General features: G+C 46.0%; 1 protein-coding gene across 1 annotated transcript in view; it reads left to right on the forward strand.

Annotated features, from left to right (window-relative positions):
- Window positions 1–1737: 1737 nt before the first annotated feature.
- The window catches only part of LOC8036695 (transcription factor collier), a 181847-nt gene continuing 168030 nt past the window's right edge, over window positions 1738–15554 (forward strand). Inside the window, exon 1 of the mRNA XM_042287107.1 lies at window positions 1738–1856. Within this exon, the coding sequence (XP_042143041.1) occupies window positions 1738–1856 (119 nt within the window). The remainder of the gene's footprint in view (window positions 1857–15554) is intronic.

Here is a 15554-nt window from a genome sequence, read left to right on the forward strand (position 1 = left end):
TGACGCTCGGTATCAAACTCGGGTTCAATTGATTGCTTGGCGCTTTTCGACTGTGATGGCGTTTCGTGGAGGAAGAGATGGATGTTTTCGCAGGCCATATCTCTTCTACGTGGTGCTGACTAGACCCTGGTTCAGCTTATTGGGTGCACATCATTGTTTCCAATAAACACACGCTGTTGCCGGATTTGTTTTCGAACCTCCCAAATTGTAATCTTGCACTATTACGTGACGGACGTGCGTATTCAAAGGTGCTACATGGGCGACTGCGTTGGCTGTGAATCGAAACTAGAATGATACATTGTTTTATAGCGGCCCGATGCCATGCCTAGCGTATTTATCCATAAGAAAATGTTTCTTTTGGCAATAATTTTAATTTTACCGCAAACTTGGTTCACGGAGGGAGTCTACAGTTCTCGACTGTATGCAGTAACTTCCTTATCTCGAAAAGATGAAAGTGACAGGCGAAAGTGAAAGGGCCGGAGTACATTCTACTTCGGAATCAATTGGGACTTCTTCGCCACACATTCGTCTCAATTTGGCCTGGTCTTGAATTTTTTTTGTTATAGTTGTTTTATTTAGTGACGCTGTGGTCAAACTGTGCCTCGAAGAACTCGAGGGCATTAACGCTAAGCAGCGGATTCTTGTCGCACATTAGACGTACTTAAAACCTGGGTTTGCAATGAGTTATTTATAATTAGTTTAAAGGTTTGAACACGGAAAGCGAGTATCCTCCTACAAAACGGCCTTCCCCAGTCGTTTCAAAGTACGTCGTGTCGTTACTGCTAGCAACCAATGAGTCGCAGCCGTGAGGCTTTGTCGGTTCATCTGCATCACTCGAATCCGGGGATCGGCCGCCAGACACCCGCGGGCTGCTTCAATCTGCACCGGGCTTTCACGACAGGACCCGGGGCGGCGCCGGACGTGGCGCCATCTGTCCGCAGCTACTCGGACCAAAAATATTTGGGGGCAGACCGCCGGGCGCTTCGACCAGCCACCCGGGAGCAACCACGTCTCGACTATACCGCCGTCCCAAGTAGCGCACTTCGGGTGTCGTTCAACTTCAGAAATTATAGTTGCAGAGGTTCTTTCCAAAGTTTCGAGCTCGCGAAGAAATTCTCTCTTCTGCGAGCTGGGCTCAGCCGGTGGAGCGCGAAAGCGACAGGAGTACAGATCTATCTACGGCGCCGGCGGCGCGCGCTTCTCCGCCGCACTCTGTAGCGTGCGGAGAAACGCGCTTGCCGGCGTGGTTTCTTTCCGCGCTTGCACGGCCCGTCGTGCTGGGCGCGGGTAGAAGGACCGGGTTCGAACCCCGCGGCACCCGAACCCGAGGAAAGCAAAGTCCCAGTACCTGACTGGAGAGCGCTGGCTGACCGCCGACCCCCGCAGATGCCTCCGCCGGACGCCTTGGACGCGAGTCCCGTCGACCAGAGTCCGGACCGCGGGCGCGTGAGCACGTGGCGCGCGCACGTGGCGGCTCCCTCCCCCGATTGGTGGATCTGTCTGGCGGCTCCTCCCTCGGGGCGTTCCGGGCGCGTGGGCGTGGCCGTCACCTGTTGGCAGCCCCCGGGGTCTCCAGAGGGGCAGTCCTATGGGAGGCGCCTGTTACGGGCCCAGAGCGCTCACAAAAGCGGACCCCCGGAGGTTTGGCGCCGTCAAATCGGGCTCTCCCGGCGCGCTGTCAGGGCCCGTCTCCCCCTGGGCAATCGCGGCATGGCGCGCAGGTGAAGCAGCCTGCCCATGTTCGGCCTGCAGGATGCGGGCCTCCAGCCCCGGGGCCCCATGGCGAGCCTCAAAGAGGAGCCCCTGGCCCCCCTGCGCGCGGGATGGATGCAACCCGCCATGCTCGACCAGACCAGGTGAGCGCCCCGGGGGATCCCTCTTCCACGCCTCCAGCGTCACACGTCCGCGCCGCTCTCCTGGGGACAGCACCCAAGTGTCCGCGCACAACTCTCCAAAGGCTAGCTCGAAAAAAGTTTTTTTTTTCTTTATTTTTTGTTTCTCATCAGGAAAATGACAGATTTAACCAGAAAATGACAGATTTAAGCAACAAATCAAGTTTGTTGTATTTACAAGTTTTGAAATTAAAGTTTCAAAATGGGTCCTCCGTGTCCCATGTGCGGGTGATAGTAATTACGTTGTTATTAAAACAGCGACGGCTCTTGATTGACACTGTGACTGAGGTCTGCTACTAATTCAATATCGGAGTTCTTCGAAACGCATCGTATTTTCTTTCGTTCAAATTCTCAACTTGTAGTGCGCGTCTTCCTCGGAAAAACGCGCACTAGAAGTTGATACCGTTTTTCATAGACCGCAAACAGCCAGCTTTTCCAATGCGGTGTCTGAGGCTTGTCCGGACCATCGGTGTGTTAAATCCTCGAACTTGATCATCCTCAGTGAACGCACTGAGGGGCTTTAGAACATACGTGTACTAGGTCGGTGCGCCTGAGACGCGCGCAGAAGGCTAGAGACCGACAGTTCTGATATAGCGTAGATGCCACGAACGTCAAGTAACAAATCAAATGCCTAACAAAATATACCTCACATTTATACTTCATTTATATATATCCAATATGTATATATAAGTGAAGTGACCTACCGTGTGAACAATGGACCAAACGGATTAATAAGTACTACATGCGCAGTGTTACTGTAGACAGTTTAATCGACGACTCTATCGAGAAGGGGTATTTATCAGGTCAATGCACGTATATATAAATATGCACTGACCTAATAAATGCTATTTTCAGTGGTTTTAGAATTTTCATCAACGTCCGTCGAAAACGGTGGGTGTGGAAACCTTTGGAGCGGCATTGATTTCGACCAGGGTTTCCAGCGGGGGGTCATGTTACCCATAAGGATTTTTTTTTTTTTTTGCATTTTCAGCAACTATTGAAAGAGTATTGACTCGCCAAACATCACAAAACCGTAGAATCAAGACACGGCCTTATCGCGGCTTCCGTGCATTTGATAGCGACCTCCGAAAGCTTCCCGATAAACGGGATTTGTTATAATAAATTGCTTAACGACAGACGCTTCCCCGTCATTGATGACTGAAGTGCGCACTTGAGACTTCACTGCATACGTCAGCCGTCAGGAATTTTCGAGGGACTTGTAGCTGCTGACGGAAACACCCACTCGACTCCCCAGTAGCGCTCCGAATCTCATTTTCTTTCTGTGGGGAAAAAAAAATTAAACTCTGAACAAAACAAAAAACCAAAAGCAAATTCCCGCGAGTCGCTACTAGTAATTGTATCGCGTTTTCTGGAACCATAACCACTTAATGGTTATATGCAATGATAACTTATTAAATTTACCCGGAGAACTACATGTCCAAATCAAATTGTCATTCATGGCTCGAACTATGCAGGGTTGTTCCGACTACGCACTGCCTTTTGTTTGGTATACGCCTTTTCACTTCACGTTTCAATTCAACAAGTCTCACTCCAAGTGTCAGGTTTCTAGACTCTATTATTAAACAAACGTTACACTAAGTTCCCATGTTAACAAAAAAATATATAAAATGCCAAGTGAAAGCGTTTTTGACAAATGACAATTGCGTTTGCAATCACCAAGTCTCACGCTGGAGATGTTTCAATGGGAACCTCTCAATTATATGGAAAGCCTCAGATGACAGGCAGTCATACTCGGCGCACAACATCATGCAAAAAGATAAGTTTAGTAACGCCACAGATTCCCACCGATCACGGTTAGGCTCTAGTTGCTATTACAAAACGCCGGAATTCGTAATTTCAAAAGTACAGACTTTTTCTTTTTTTTATTCGAGCAAAATACATCAAACATTTGTCTAGGGGGCCGTCGCAAAAAGCAACACGAATGCCGTTTGATACCTAGATCCCACTTCCTTATCAAATTCTAACAATAATCTTATTCAGTTAATGATGCTAAGTTTCATTATTCCTCGCTGTCAGCATAAAATTGCGCTAGAAATGTAAGCTGCTCAGTTGCGTGCATAAATCTCGACGGTGTTCATGTCACTGATTGATGCCGGGAAAACCTCGGATGCGAAGGGGTTGCAATTCGTTCAGCGACTCCGCCGTGCGCTTTCGATCGCAGCGAGTCACTGATCAGATGCGGTGCTGAGGAAAAGGGACAATCGCGGCGAATATCTATTGAGATACGGAAACGGTGCGCGGCAATACGCAATACGGTGGAGAAAAAACCATTACGTCGTTGACATCAATCTTTTCAGCGGCGGGACGGAGAGTTTAAGCCCTTGTTGCCTTTTCCGATTAACCTACCGATCCTAATTTGGTCCTCCCTCACGTCGTGGGCGCCAATCCACTCTGGAAAAAGACTGAAAACAAAACAAACCAGAAAGCGGCATATCAAAGGACCTCCGCGAAACATGGGAGTCCCCTTGCTCCGTCGTTGCTGTCTTCTAACATTATACTGAATAAACGTGCTTTTTTAAACTCCCTGACTGTTCAAAGGCGATTGCTCGTTGAGCGGGAAAAGGGCCCGACGCTAATTTGTTATTTAAATGGAGAACTAGTCTATCAAAAGCGTGTTGCCACGCGGTCTTTTTTTTTTTTTTTTTACGGTTTCGTTTTTTTACGTTGGTTCAGACTTTGTCCTTTTGTACTTCGCAAATGAACTCTAATCCCATCGACTTAGACCTATAGGAATTTAGGGCGTTTTGTACATGAGTTGAGGCATGAATTAAGCTCTTCGCTAATCTTCTGACACCGCTTCTATAAGCGATACTGAAGAGAATTTAAACTTTTCTATTAGGTGCATTGTACGATTGCGATTACGTTTGTTTTTTGTTTTTTTCTCGAGAGCTTCTCTCTCTTTCTCTCTTTGTCTCGAATACCGGAATACAAAAACAAGAAACGCTTTTCATCGTTCGCTTCAATAGAAATTGTCGAATAGCTCTTATCGAACGTGAAGACTCGTGGCTGTGCGTTCCACAGGATTGCACCGTAGTTTTTGTTTTTTTCTTGGCTGGGTCGTCATGACAGTTTTTATTCAGTTTCTGTTGTCACCTGCGTCGTCACCTGCCTTATACTTGCGGAGGATGTGTCCTTGCTTCTGTCGCTGGGAAACCTGCTTCGAATGCATAACTCTACCAGCATCTCTGGGAAGGTACCATCACCAAATGCACATCGTCAATTAAAAGCTCAATTAATTTTAATATCCCGTGTGGTGGCTTCATCATAGGTCCACCAAATATGTGTTGCGTCAGGCATGTTCCACAAGTTCAAGCGAAGTCCAAGGTATAAAATCGTGAGCATGTTGCCTCGAAGAATGCGTTCAATTCACAAACCCATGCTTGCCTGAAAGGCATGCTCGCGTAGTGGCGTTCGTGTAAGCTCTAGCTTGTACTTAAGCCAAACAGTGTATAGAAAATCCCTGCAGGGAGCGCGCGATAACTTTCGTGTCTTGGTCGGTCGCGCGTTCCTAGCAACTATTTCTACGCAATGTGTCAACTGTTAAATAATAATACACAATGAGAAAATAATAAGCGTTTCAACAAACGAATAAAAACTATAGAATACAATTTTCACGACATGTTCACAAGGTTGGATTTTGAATTTGGTGAAGCAAACAATTTAAATGTCCAGTTTTAATTTTTTTGTTGTTTTAGACCTAGTTTCCGGTTACTAATTTGTTATCTCTCAAAAATCTTCATGCTGTATCCTTCTTGACTAGTCAACAGACAAAAAACAAAAATTGTAACTCTCGGATGTTTAGCTTGTTTCCTGGAACTACTATGTGGTCTGTGTCACAATCGTCAATTGATGACTGTGAAATCAGGGAGTCGAACCGGTAATTATTCCTCTTCAGTTCGGGTTTAGTAACTTTGCATTTTGTTCCAGTTCGGTTCCGGTTCAGTGATGAATTAATAAAAAATACGGTTGGGCTACCGGTTCCATCAAGTGTGAACTAGTTCAAATCGGTTCTTAAAAGAAAAGTCCACAGCTTCTAGTCGTTAAAAAAGTATGTTCAACATGACGTCATTTGCATTAAGAAAAGGTAATCAGAAGCCGTGCAGGGGAAACGAAAACAGCAAACCAAATTTATGCTTAATGTCGTCTTGCGATCTTGACTTTTTATCGCAAACAGCATTCTACGCAAACTAAGTGGTCATACAAGGGCTCAGAAACAGTACCAAAGTACAGTACTCACATGTGAAGTTAGTCAGCCAGCACGCACAGTGACACCGTGACGGTAGAACGTACCATAGTACCAGTTACGGACACAAAAAAAATCCTCAAGTAGCGTCCAGGAGGCTGTTCTGGGTGATTGGTGTCCCGGTGACCGGCGCCGCAGTGTCCGCCGCGCTCGACGCGGCTTCGCCTCTTGGCGCCTCCAGATTCTTTCACAGCGGAACAAACACGCCGACAGCCACCGACGTTTTGTTTTTATTTTGATATTTAAGTTTGCTTTCGCTCTCATTCAGGAAAATTGCTTAACAGCAAGAAATGAAAAACAAACACACATGACACAAGCACAGACACAAATAATAACACTTAGCCTCTTGACAGAGTCAGCTATACTCCGTTTCACCTTATGTTGTTCTGCTATGGACGTTACGAGCTCCCCACTGTTCTACTATGGACGCGCGAGCTACTGCACATAGTTCCTGGCTTGTCTCGTGACTTCGCGCTTCCCGCGTCGCACCACCGAACTGGAAGCGCGCGTGACACCCTCCGAGCTATGGATTGGCTTCGGTCGCTCGTAGCATGCTTTGGGGTCCATCGAAAGGTGAAAAAAACATAGAAGTGTTCGCCACCGCGCCGACTCGCTCACGCCAAGTCTTGCTGCACATGGATGTGAAATTTTTTTTAATTTCATTATTAGTGAGCAGTCTCCACGTCGCTGCCGTTTGTTAAGTAAAAACTGCGCCGCTGACGCCACACTCGCGAATATGTAATTGCCTTCGCGCCGCCACCCGGAAAAAGGCGCGTCTCACATTTGATTACGCCGAACCGTTTTTTACTTAACTGGTAACCGCCATATAAGATTACGGTCCCGTTTCAGTTCGAGTATGTGCTACGCATATCTTGGAACGAGTCTGTGCGCCGCATGTGTAGGGAGGAGTACGTTTGGTTTCGTAAACACTGTTACATGCAAACTTTTTTTTTTCTCTTTGATAGTTTGTATGAAATAAACGGCAGTGCTCAATGAGTGCCAACATCTTTATCGGCTTTTCTATATTAAAAGAATAAAGACTACCGACGTCAATTAACACTTACTGAAGAGTGTCGTCTTCATCGCAGCGATGCGCGCTCTCTCTTTCTCACACGAGTCAGAGTAACACTCTCTTTGTCAAAATAGCCATTCACTACCGGAGCACACTAGACCAGCTCTCACAAAAAAAAAAACTACCTGCGCACATTTAAAAAAAGAGAGCTCCATTACAGCAATTTAAAAAAAAAAGAAGAAAATCACTCGAGCGAAACAAAATAAAACTCCCCCGATCCCAAGAACTCACTTAATCAAACGTTCGCTTCCTGCTGAGCTGCGTGGCAGGAATCCCCCCTCTGGCGTCTGGTAATTGCAGGCAGTGCGCGAAACAAGAATCCTTCGCGCTCTTCTCGCGCCAAGTCAGCGAGCACACAGCACGGCCCTTCCCCCTCCTTTGATTCATTTGTAAACACGCGGCTTCGAAGGTACACTTTGGAGAGAGTCGCGGTTCCAAGGAACACGCGAATGGATTTAGAGGTTTCCGTTTAGGTCACGTTAGCAGCGTGTGAACTGGCCCAAAATTTGGGCAACGTGTCCTTTTTGTTTTCTCTTTTTTTTCTCCGAAGTGCTTGGCCGATTGTCACGAAGAAACGGGACAGAAACGAATTAACACGGTATCGTGGCGACGCTATTTGGGTGACACCTAAAATTCATTGGGAGCCGTCCTCGCATGATGTGCATTACTTAAATCAATTTTGTGAAAGCGCCTCCTAGTAACCCTCAGAAAATACAACGTGCCTCCCCACCCCCCTCTATCCCCTAAACAACAACAAAAAAAAACTGACAGTGTTTTTGCACCGCAATGACAGTGTTTTCGCGAGCTCATTCTCCGCCCAAATGTAGCACTAGCGGTTAGAACCTGATGCCAAAGTTTCACCACTAACCGTTATTAATGCGAAAGCATCAAAGGGGTGGTGCAAAGATATTCAATTGGAATGTTTTTCACCTACACGAGTTTAGTGGCACTAGAGGGACTCAAGGATATTCGCACGCAACGCCATTGGCCAAGGAACTCCTTTGTTGCAGTGTAATTTCAAGAACGAAAGTGAGCATTTTTATCCAATCTTTCCTTCGCAAAATTTGATGACGTAGCTGGGCGGTCGCAGTACCGCTTAGTGACAATATTTGAATGCGGCTCATAGACTGGACCCGAGCATTGCGAAGGCACTCGATTTGGGCTCGTGATAATCGATAGCTCGAGAAGTATTCGCGTAGTGGCCCGTGTCCAATCGCTGCAATGACGACAATAGCCGAACCATAATAATGTCTGGAACTCAGCGCGTGTCCTGTGCTTCGCCAACCCGAGCGCGTGGCTATGATCAATATTGGCGGCATATAATCGGCTCCAGATCACGTGGCCGCTTGTTCTGGCTGCGAGTTGAGGGGTGAACGCAGCTCATTTTTCTTAAATTTTTTCTGCGACTTCGATTCCGCGTGGTGAAAAACTAACGGGTGTCGCAAGTCATTAACGTCAATTATCTGTTCTAAGCGGTATTGGCGCAAAGCAGAAGAATCTCTGCATTGCCCCTTTAGCTATCCCATGGAGCAGACGTCTGTAACCGCGAAAAACGGCAGAGAAATCCCCTCCGTGGAACGGATATTAAAATGGCTGCGACGCGGCCCGCGCGCAGGGTAGTTCCAAGGAACGCCACCCCACAGAGAATCCCCTCTCGGCGCTGCTTCCGCGCTCCGCCGCAGCAGCGCACACCCTCCGCCCCAAAACCCGGCCGGCCGGCGTCCGCAGAGGCTTCCCGGCTGGCCTCTGCAGAGGATAGCGGGGCGCGCAGCTTGTAGAAATACGCTACGTCTACGAATACTATCGCATTCCTACACGTAAGCAGTCTTAAGTGTCCTCCAGTAACTTCTATTCCAGCCTAGTCGGTCTCTCACTTTTTCATTTCGTTTTTACCGCGGCAGTTTCTTAAACGCCACCTTCGAAGTTGAGAGCCTGACGTTAATAATAATGATAATAATATCTTTACTTTCATCAATCTTGATGGGGGAGCCCGAGGAAAAAAGCTGCGATATGCAGCTTGACTGGTCAAGCAGCATATCGCAGCGTTGCTCATCATCCCCCCCCCCCTTCCCCTGTGGCGTCTGGTAATTGCAGGCAGTGCGCGAAACAAGAATCCTTCGCGTTCCTCTCGCGCCAAGTCAGCGAGCACACAGCGCGGCCCTTCCCCCTCCTTTGATTCATTTGTAAACACGCAGCTTCGAAGGTACACTTTGGAGAGAGTCACGGTTCCAAGGAACACGCGAATGGATTCAGAGGTTTGCGTTTAGGTCACTTTAGCAGCGTGTGAACTACAACAAAAGTTGGGCAGCGTGTTCTTTTTTTTTTCTCCGAAGTGCTTGGCCGATGAAAACGAGGTAATGTTGCCATTTCGAAGCATAACAAATAGCAAAGGTGGCGATGTAAATGACCTGATTATTAAACCAATTAATTTTGTTAATGACTTCTTAGGTAAAACACTCACGTTTATTTTTAGTCTTTCAAGGACTTTGGGTGCATTTCCTTAACTTATGCGAATTGCTAAGTTTGTTTTGTTTTTTAAGGATGGTGATATTAACTTGTTGGGGAACTATAGGCCAATATCAATATTTTCTAATTTTTTTAGAGGATTCTAAAACATACTGCATAGTAAATTGTCGGCATATAGGGAGCATTTTTTCTTGTTAACGAACAGTCAGCAAGGTTTTCAGAAAATGAACGTCTACTAAATCCGCTTCATTGTAAAAAAAAAAAAAAAAGTCATCATAAATAATATAAAAGATGAACTACTGACATTGGTCATATATATATCGACTTTTCTAAGGCATTTGACTTTGTTAACCACAGCATACTTCTACAAAAGTTACAATGCTACGGCATTCGGAGTCATGTACAGAATTTATTTAAGTCATGTCTGGCAGAACGGAGACAATTTGTTCAAATCAATAATTCAGTTTCAACTACAAAAACAGTGAACGCAGGAGTACCTCAAGAAAGTATCTTAGGTTTTCTGTTATTTCTTTATTTTTTTCTAATGACATTGAACACAGCGTTCCAGATTGGTCCACAGTCATGGCTTACGCCGATGACACTTCAATATTTTTGGAAGGCGCTACATGTGACGGTATCGAAAAATGGGCGAATCGTTTGCTCCCGCATTTACATGGTTGGACAGGAATAAACAGATTACGTATCACCGTAAGCAAAACTAAGTGCATGGTGTTCCGATCTAAAAACGTGACTGTTCATTCTAACCCTAATATCCCCATAGCCGGGGAAGCAATCAAGATAGTAAAGTCATTCAAGCAATGAGGGGTAATGTTTTCAGATACTTTATCATGGAACGATCACATACAGTAGATACATAAAAAAAGCCAGAAAAGCTGTTGGTACTCTATCCCGATAACGTCGAGTTTTCACCCCATTTGTTAAGTTAATAATTTTTTACGGCTTTGTCTACAGTCATATTTTCAAAACTGCCACCCCGTATGGGGTACCACTACCATTCGAAATATAAACGAACCTCTAACTCTGCAAAGAAAAGCTCTAAGAGGGGTTACAAAAGTGTTCTATTTTTACAATACAGATGCTCTTTTTGCCCGATTTAATGTTGGCAGAATAACACACCTATATTACTACCGCCATCTAGTATCTTATAAACAGCACACACAAAAAGAATAAACATAGTTGTTTTCCACAAATATCCAATTTAAATAAAAATACTAGCATTCATGACACATGGCGAAGTAAAGAGTGGAGTGTATCCACCCCCCGGGCAGACTGTGGACTGACGTCGATTACATACATAGTGCGATCTTTTTTGAACAAGCTGAATGTCAAAACAGATCTTAGCCATGGCTTACCATTTGAAGCTTTGATGACGATACTGTCGACGTTGTGAACTTCAGGCTTCGTGTTTTATATGTACAGAGTCAACTGATGCTATATGGAACCATGTAGCTTTTTCTTTCTTTTTTTTTTTTGACTGCTTTCTTTTTGCGCCCTTCTGAACTTCAAGAATGCTTTCATTTTAGATTTGATTTTCTGAACAAAGCCCTGTACGGGCGCACTGCTGTCTTGGAGCTGCAGGCCTTGTCAAGCTGCACGTGTTGCGGTTTTTTGCCCCAGCTACCATCTTTCCAGGTGAAAGAAAAATAAATCAATTGATTGATTGATTGATTTACTGATTGATTGATTGGAATAAGATATTATAAGCGGCCTATACGGCCTGCAAGTTCGTCTTCTTCTTGCGTACCGTTTGTTTACCCCCAAAACGCTTCACGTTCTTTTGTTTCCCCCCCGACCTCAGGAAAGAGGGCGCGCGCTAGGCTGCCTCGTCATCGCGCGTTTCCAGCGCGTTGTCTCTGTTGCCCTTTGATTGGCAGGCTCCTCCTTCCGCTCCGTTGCGTGAAGGACGTGGAACAGTCCCTCGCCGTTTAGATGAAATTGGCTGAATGTGGTCCAAGGTATTTTGAATATGATAAAAGAGGGAGCGATCTCATCATGAGTTCAGCGCTTGCGCGACGCCGCCATATCTTTGGTCCACGGGAGGAAGGCCAGCCAACTTACCGTCTCGTGCTGTGCACATGTAAAGCAGAGGCTAGGTTTTTGCACGTGCAGGAAGACTGGAGTTCCGTCGATGCATCGCGAGAGCGGCGGCGTAGCTGCACTGGTTGGTGAGGCCGATCCATTCTGCTGCGTGCCGAAGGCGGGCATTCCAAGGATCCATTTGACACCATCAAATGTGCAGTGCACAAATTCTTATAATATGGCTCAGATGACGAAATAAATTACATACCGTACATTTATAAACAATATTGCGAGAGGCATGTTTTCTTGGATACATACGTATCATACGAATTGTCAGAACCAAGCATTCAAACTTGAAAGAGCCGAGAAGCAAATTAAACCCGATTCCCATGAGAATATTTTTTTGCGCTTTCGCAACAGCGACGCTAAACCTCCACCACCTTTTTTTTTTTTTTTTCACACGAGTGACGTTAAAATTGTTAATTTGCGAGTAAAATCCCACTATGTAAATTACAAATGTGCGAAAATCCAAGGCAAGCAAGCTTGACGGCAACATGAAGGCACCCCATTCAGGACAACGTGCTTGCGCCTGTAGCTTCGGTTTCGGTTGCACATAAAGTGAATCGAACAATAGAAGGCCGGCTCAGATGTCTGAACAACGTAACCTGAGAAATATTAGAAAGATCCAGGCAACTTGGGCATTCGAGTTCACAGTGCCTCTACGTGAAGCGCTGCTAGCGGTGCTAAAGTTAGACTGCGATGCGGGTATTGAAAAACTTTTCTGAGGAAAAAAAGGAATCAAAATAGTATCTTGGAGATCATTGCAGATGTGGAAGTTTGAGCCATTGATTGAATGTAAAGATACAAAGACGCTTACATTAGCGAGAAACGCTCTCCGAACAATGACGGGTCACCGCGATCTATGGGCGGCTCATTCAGATGGGGTTCGAAATTCCGACACACACTTCATGATTTCCAGACTGCTAGTGGTGCTGACTAGACTGGCTGCTCTTAGCCCCCTTGTTTTCTCCAGCAACGCGCCTGGTCGCGTACCCAGCTCTTCCATGGCGTTACGGAGAAGTTTGGTGACCAATGTAAGCATAATCAAGCTATTGGGGAGGAGATCGAACAGTCACGCCTCTAGCGCTACGCTTCAGCTGTGGAGACAACAAACCGCATATTCGTGTTTGTTTTTGATCCGAGAATTCTAAGATTGCGATTAAAAGGCCTCTCATCATGCGACTAAAGCACTGGTCAGAGCAAAGCTGTGCTAGGCGAGGTTACATTTCTTTGTTATGTTGTGTTAGTAAAGACCGGGCTGCGGGGACAACAAGCTCGATAAAGCGCCCCTTGTAGTACGATCTCCTACCCAATACTCACGGACAACTCTCTGTGGATATGCAGACAACGCTATAGCCGCACGAGCGCTCGCGCACCTTGAGCGTCGATCAAAGCTCTGCACGCTCTCTTTTCCCTTCTGAAATGCTACAGAAAGTTGTCCGCAATTATACACTTTTCCATAAGAGTGAATGAGGGCGCGTTCAATGCTGCGTTTGTGTGTAATGCACGCGCACTTCCTGTCTGGCCGCAATAGGTGAGCGGTGTTTGGCAACTTCCGGTTACTTAGGAAATTTAGTTTCACTGTTGACAAGCGACGACAATGAGCTGCAAGCCTATGTCAGCATAAATCTTAAACCTCCAGACTGCAGTTTTCAGAACCATGCTTAGACAGGTTTGCAGATCATCGTCGTCGCTTGTCAACAGCTGAACAAAACTTCCTAATGAATCGGAAGTGGCCAAATGCTCGCGAGCGCTGGCTAGACTGTTATTTAACACATGTGGACTTCAATTTTTGTAAACAGTGCGGTTTCACGTGCCGTATTTCTGGCTCGAAATCTCGCCGGACGCCATTCTGATGCACTTCAACCCTCTGCGCCTTTTTATTGGAGAGGCGGTGTTTTCCAGCTCCGTCAAGTTAATCTGCATCGTGATCGACTGCATGCACCAGCCAGATTTGTCGAGAACACAAAAAAACATCGGCTTGTACTCCTTGTTTATGCATAGCGCGTCTTTATTCAATCCTTAACACGAGACCGCGATCAAGATTTCGAACCGTCAGCAGCCAAACTGGCCCCAGTAGATGCCTCCGGGGCGACTGCAAACGAAAAAACGAAGTAATCTTGAGTGAATTTGTCGTCAACGGAGTCACTCGCCATACCTCCTTGTTTCTCTAACACCACAAACGACGGCGATAACTAAGCGTCTGCATGCGAATTGCGGAAAGTGGCGTACGCTGCATGCATCATATGGTTGAACGCGGCTTACCGGAAGTGAAAAAGCGTTTCGTGGAACCGTCCTATAGTGCCCATTATTATTTCACTTTCTAAGCTAACTGTTACCTGTTTTTATGCACCTCCTCTGCTTAGCTCATTCGGTATGGTATCTGGCTGTGAATAACTTGCTCGAAGTTCAATCCTGGTAGGGAGTATTCTCGCCATTCCTGCTTCAATAATGCCCCAGTGGGCATATATGCTTCAGATAACTTTAACCTACGTCTAACAATCAAGCGTAAGAGTGTTGCAGAGAAAAGAGATGATATAACACATTGTTTGTTATAACAAGAGAATAAAGTTAATTCGCTTTCTTCTCCACTTTCACTGCTTATGTATCTTTCACTCATCAGCGGGAGTCAGTAACATTAAAGTTGCCACCAGCGACGGACACCGACAAGAAAGGTCCCAGTCGCTAATGTGTGATTTCATTTCAAAGCGTGCATGAGAAGGGGTTTATAATTCACACTGAAAAAATATATATGCTGTGCAAATTCCTCACTAGAACGAAATTGAAAGCATTGTTTCCTGCAAAGTCTTACACTCTAAGTAATGCCTGCCCGCCTACTTACCCGCAAAACACTCAAAGAGCCTATCTCTGTGATCTAGGTAATCAGCTGAGCGAATGATGAGGCGGAACATCTGTTTAGACCTCAAAATTAATTCTGCCGCTGTGGCATTACGCAATGCAAAGCGTCATGCTTACATTACGTAATGCCACAGTGCAGATTAATTTTGAGGTCTAAACAGATGTTCCGCCTCATCGTTCGCTGAGCCGATTTTGGTTGATCGCAAAGAAAGTTCGCAAGTTTTTTACTTCGACCAAAGACGGATTTGAGAGTAGGGCGACCGTCACACACTAAAAAAGCTCGTACGTTTACTTCCCCGTACAATACTCGCAGAGCCAATCAGCGCAACGTACGGAGGCAGCTCTCCGAATGACGATGCAGAAACATATGTTTAGACCAAAAAAACGCAGTCTCAGTTGCGACATTAAGCAATGAAAACGTGACGTTTGGCATTGCTTAATGTCCCAACTCAGACTGCGTTTTTCTGGTCTAAACATATGTTTCGGCTTGTCATTCGGAGAGCTGCCTCCGTAAGTTGCGGTGATTGGCTCTCCGAGTGTTGTGCGGGGAAGTAAACGCACGGGCTTCTTTTAGAGTGAGTGGAAGCCCAATGACGCAAACGCCAATGGCTCCGACCTTCTTTACGTGATTTTAGTTTTTTTTTTTTTTTTTCTCTTATTATTTACATGAAATAAAGAGAGCATCATTTCCCGCCTTCCCGTCTTTCTGCGAAGGAGCTCAGGATTAAAGTGGAAGTTCCTTGAATGGCTCAGGGGGCACGGCCATCGCCTCTGATGGAGAAGGATAGTCCCTCAAACGGGCGCCGCTTTAGAGCCCTGCTTCGAGTCCGGGACCTAGCGACCATCTCTGTCCGCGCATTGGCACGTACAAGTGCCTCCGCGATTCCGCGCTCCCGTCTTT

The sequence above is a fragment of the Ixodes scapularis genome, unplaced genomic scaffold (assembly GCF_016920785.2).
Source record: "Ixodes scapularis isolate PalLabHiFi unplaced genomic scaffold, ASM1692078v2 PGA_scaffold9__187_contigs__length_104089568, whole genome shotgun sequence".
Lineage (NCBI taxonomy): Eukaryota > Metazoa > Arthropoda > Arachnida > Ixodida > Ixodidae > Ixodes > Ixodes scapularis.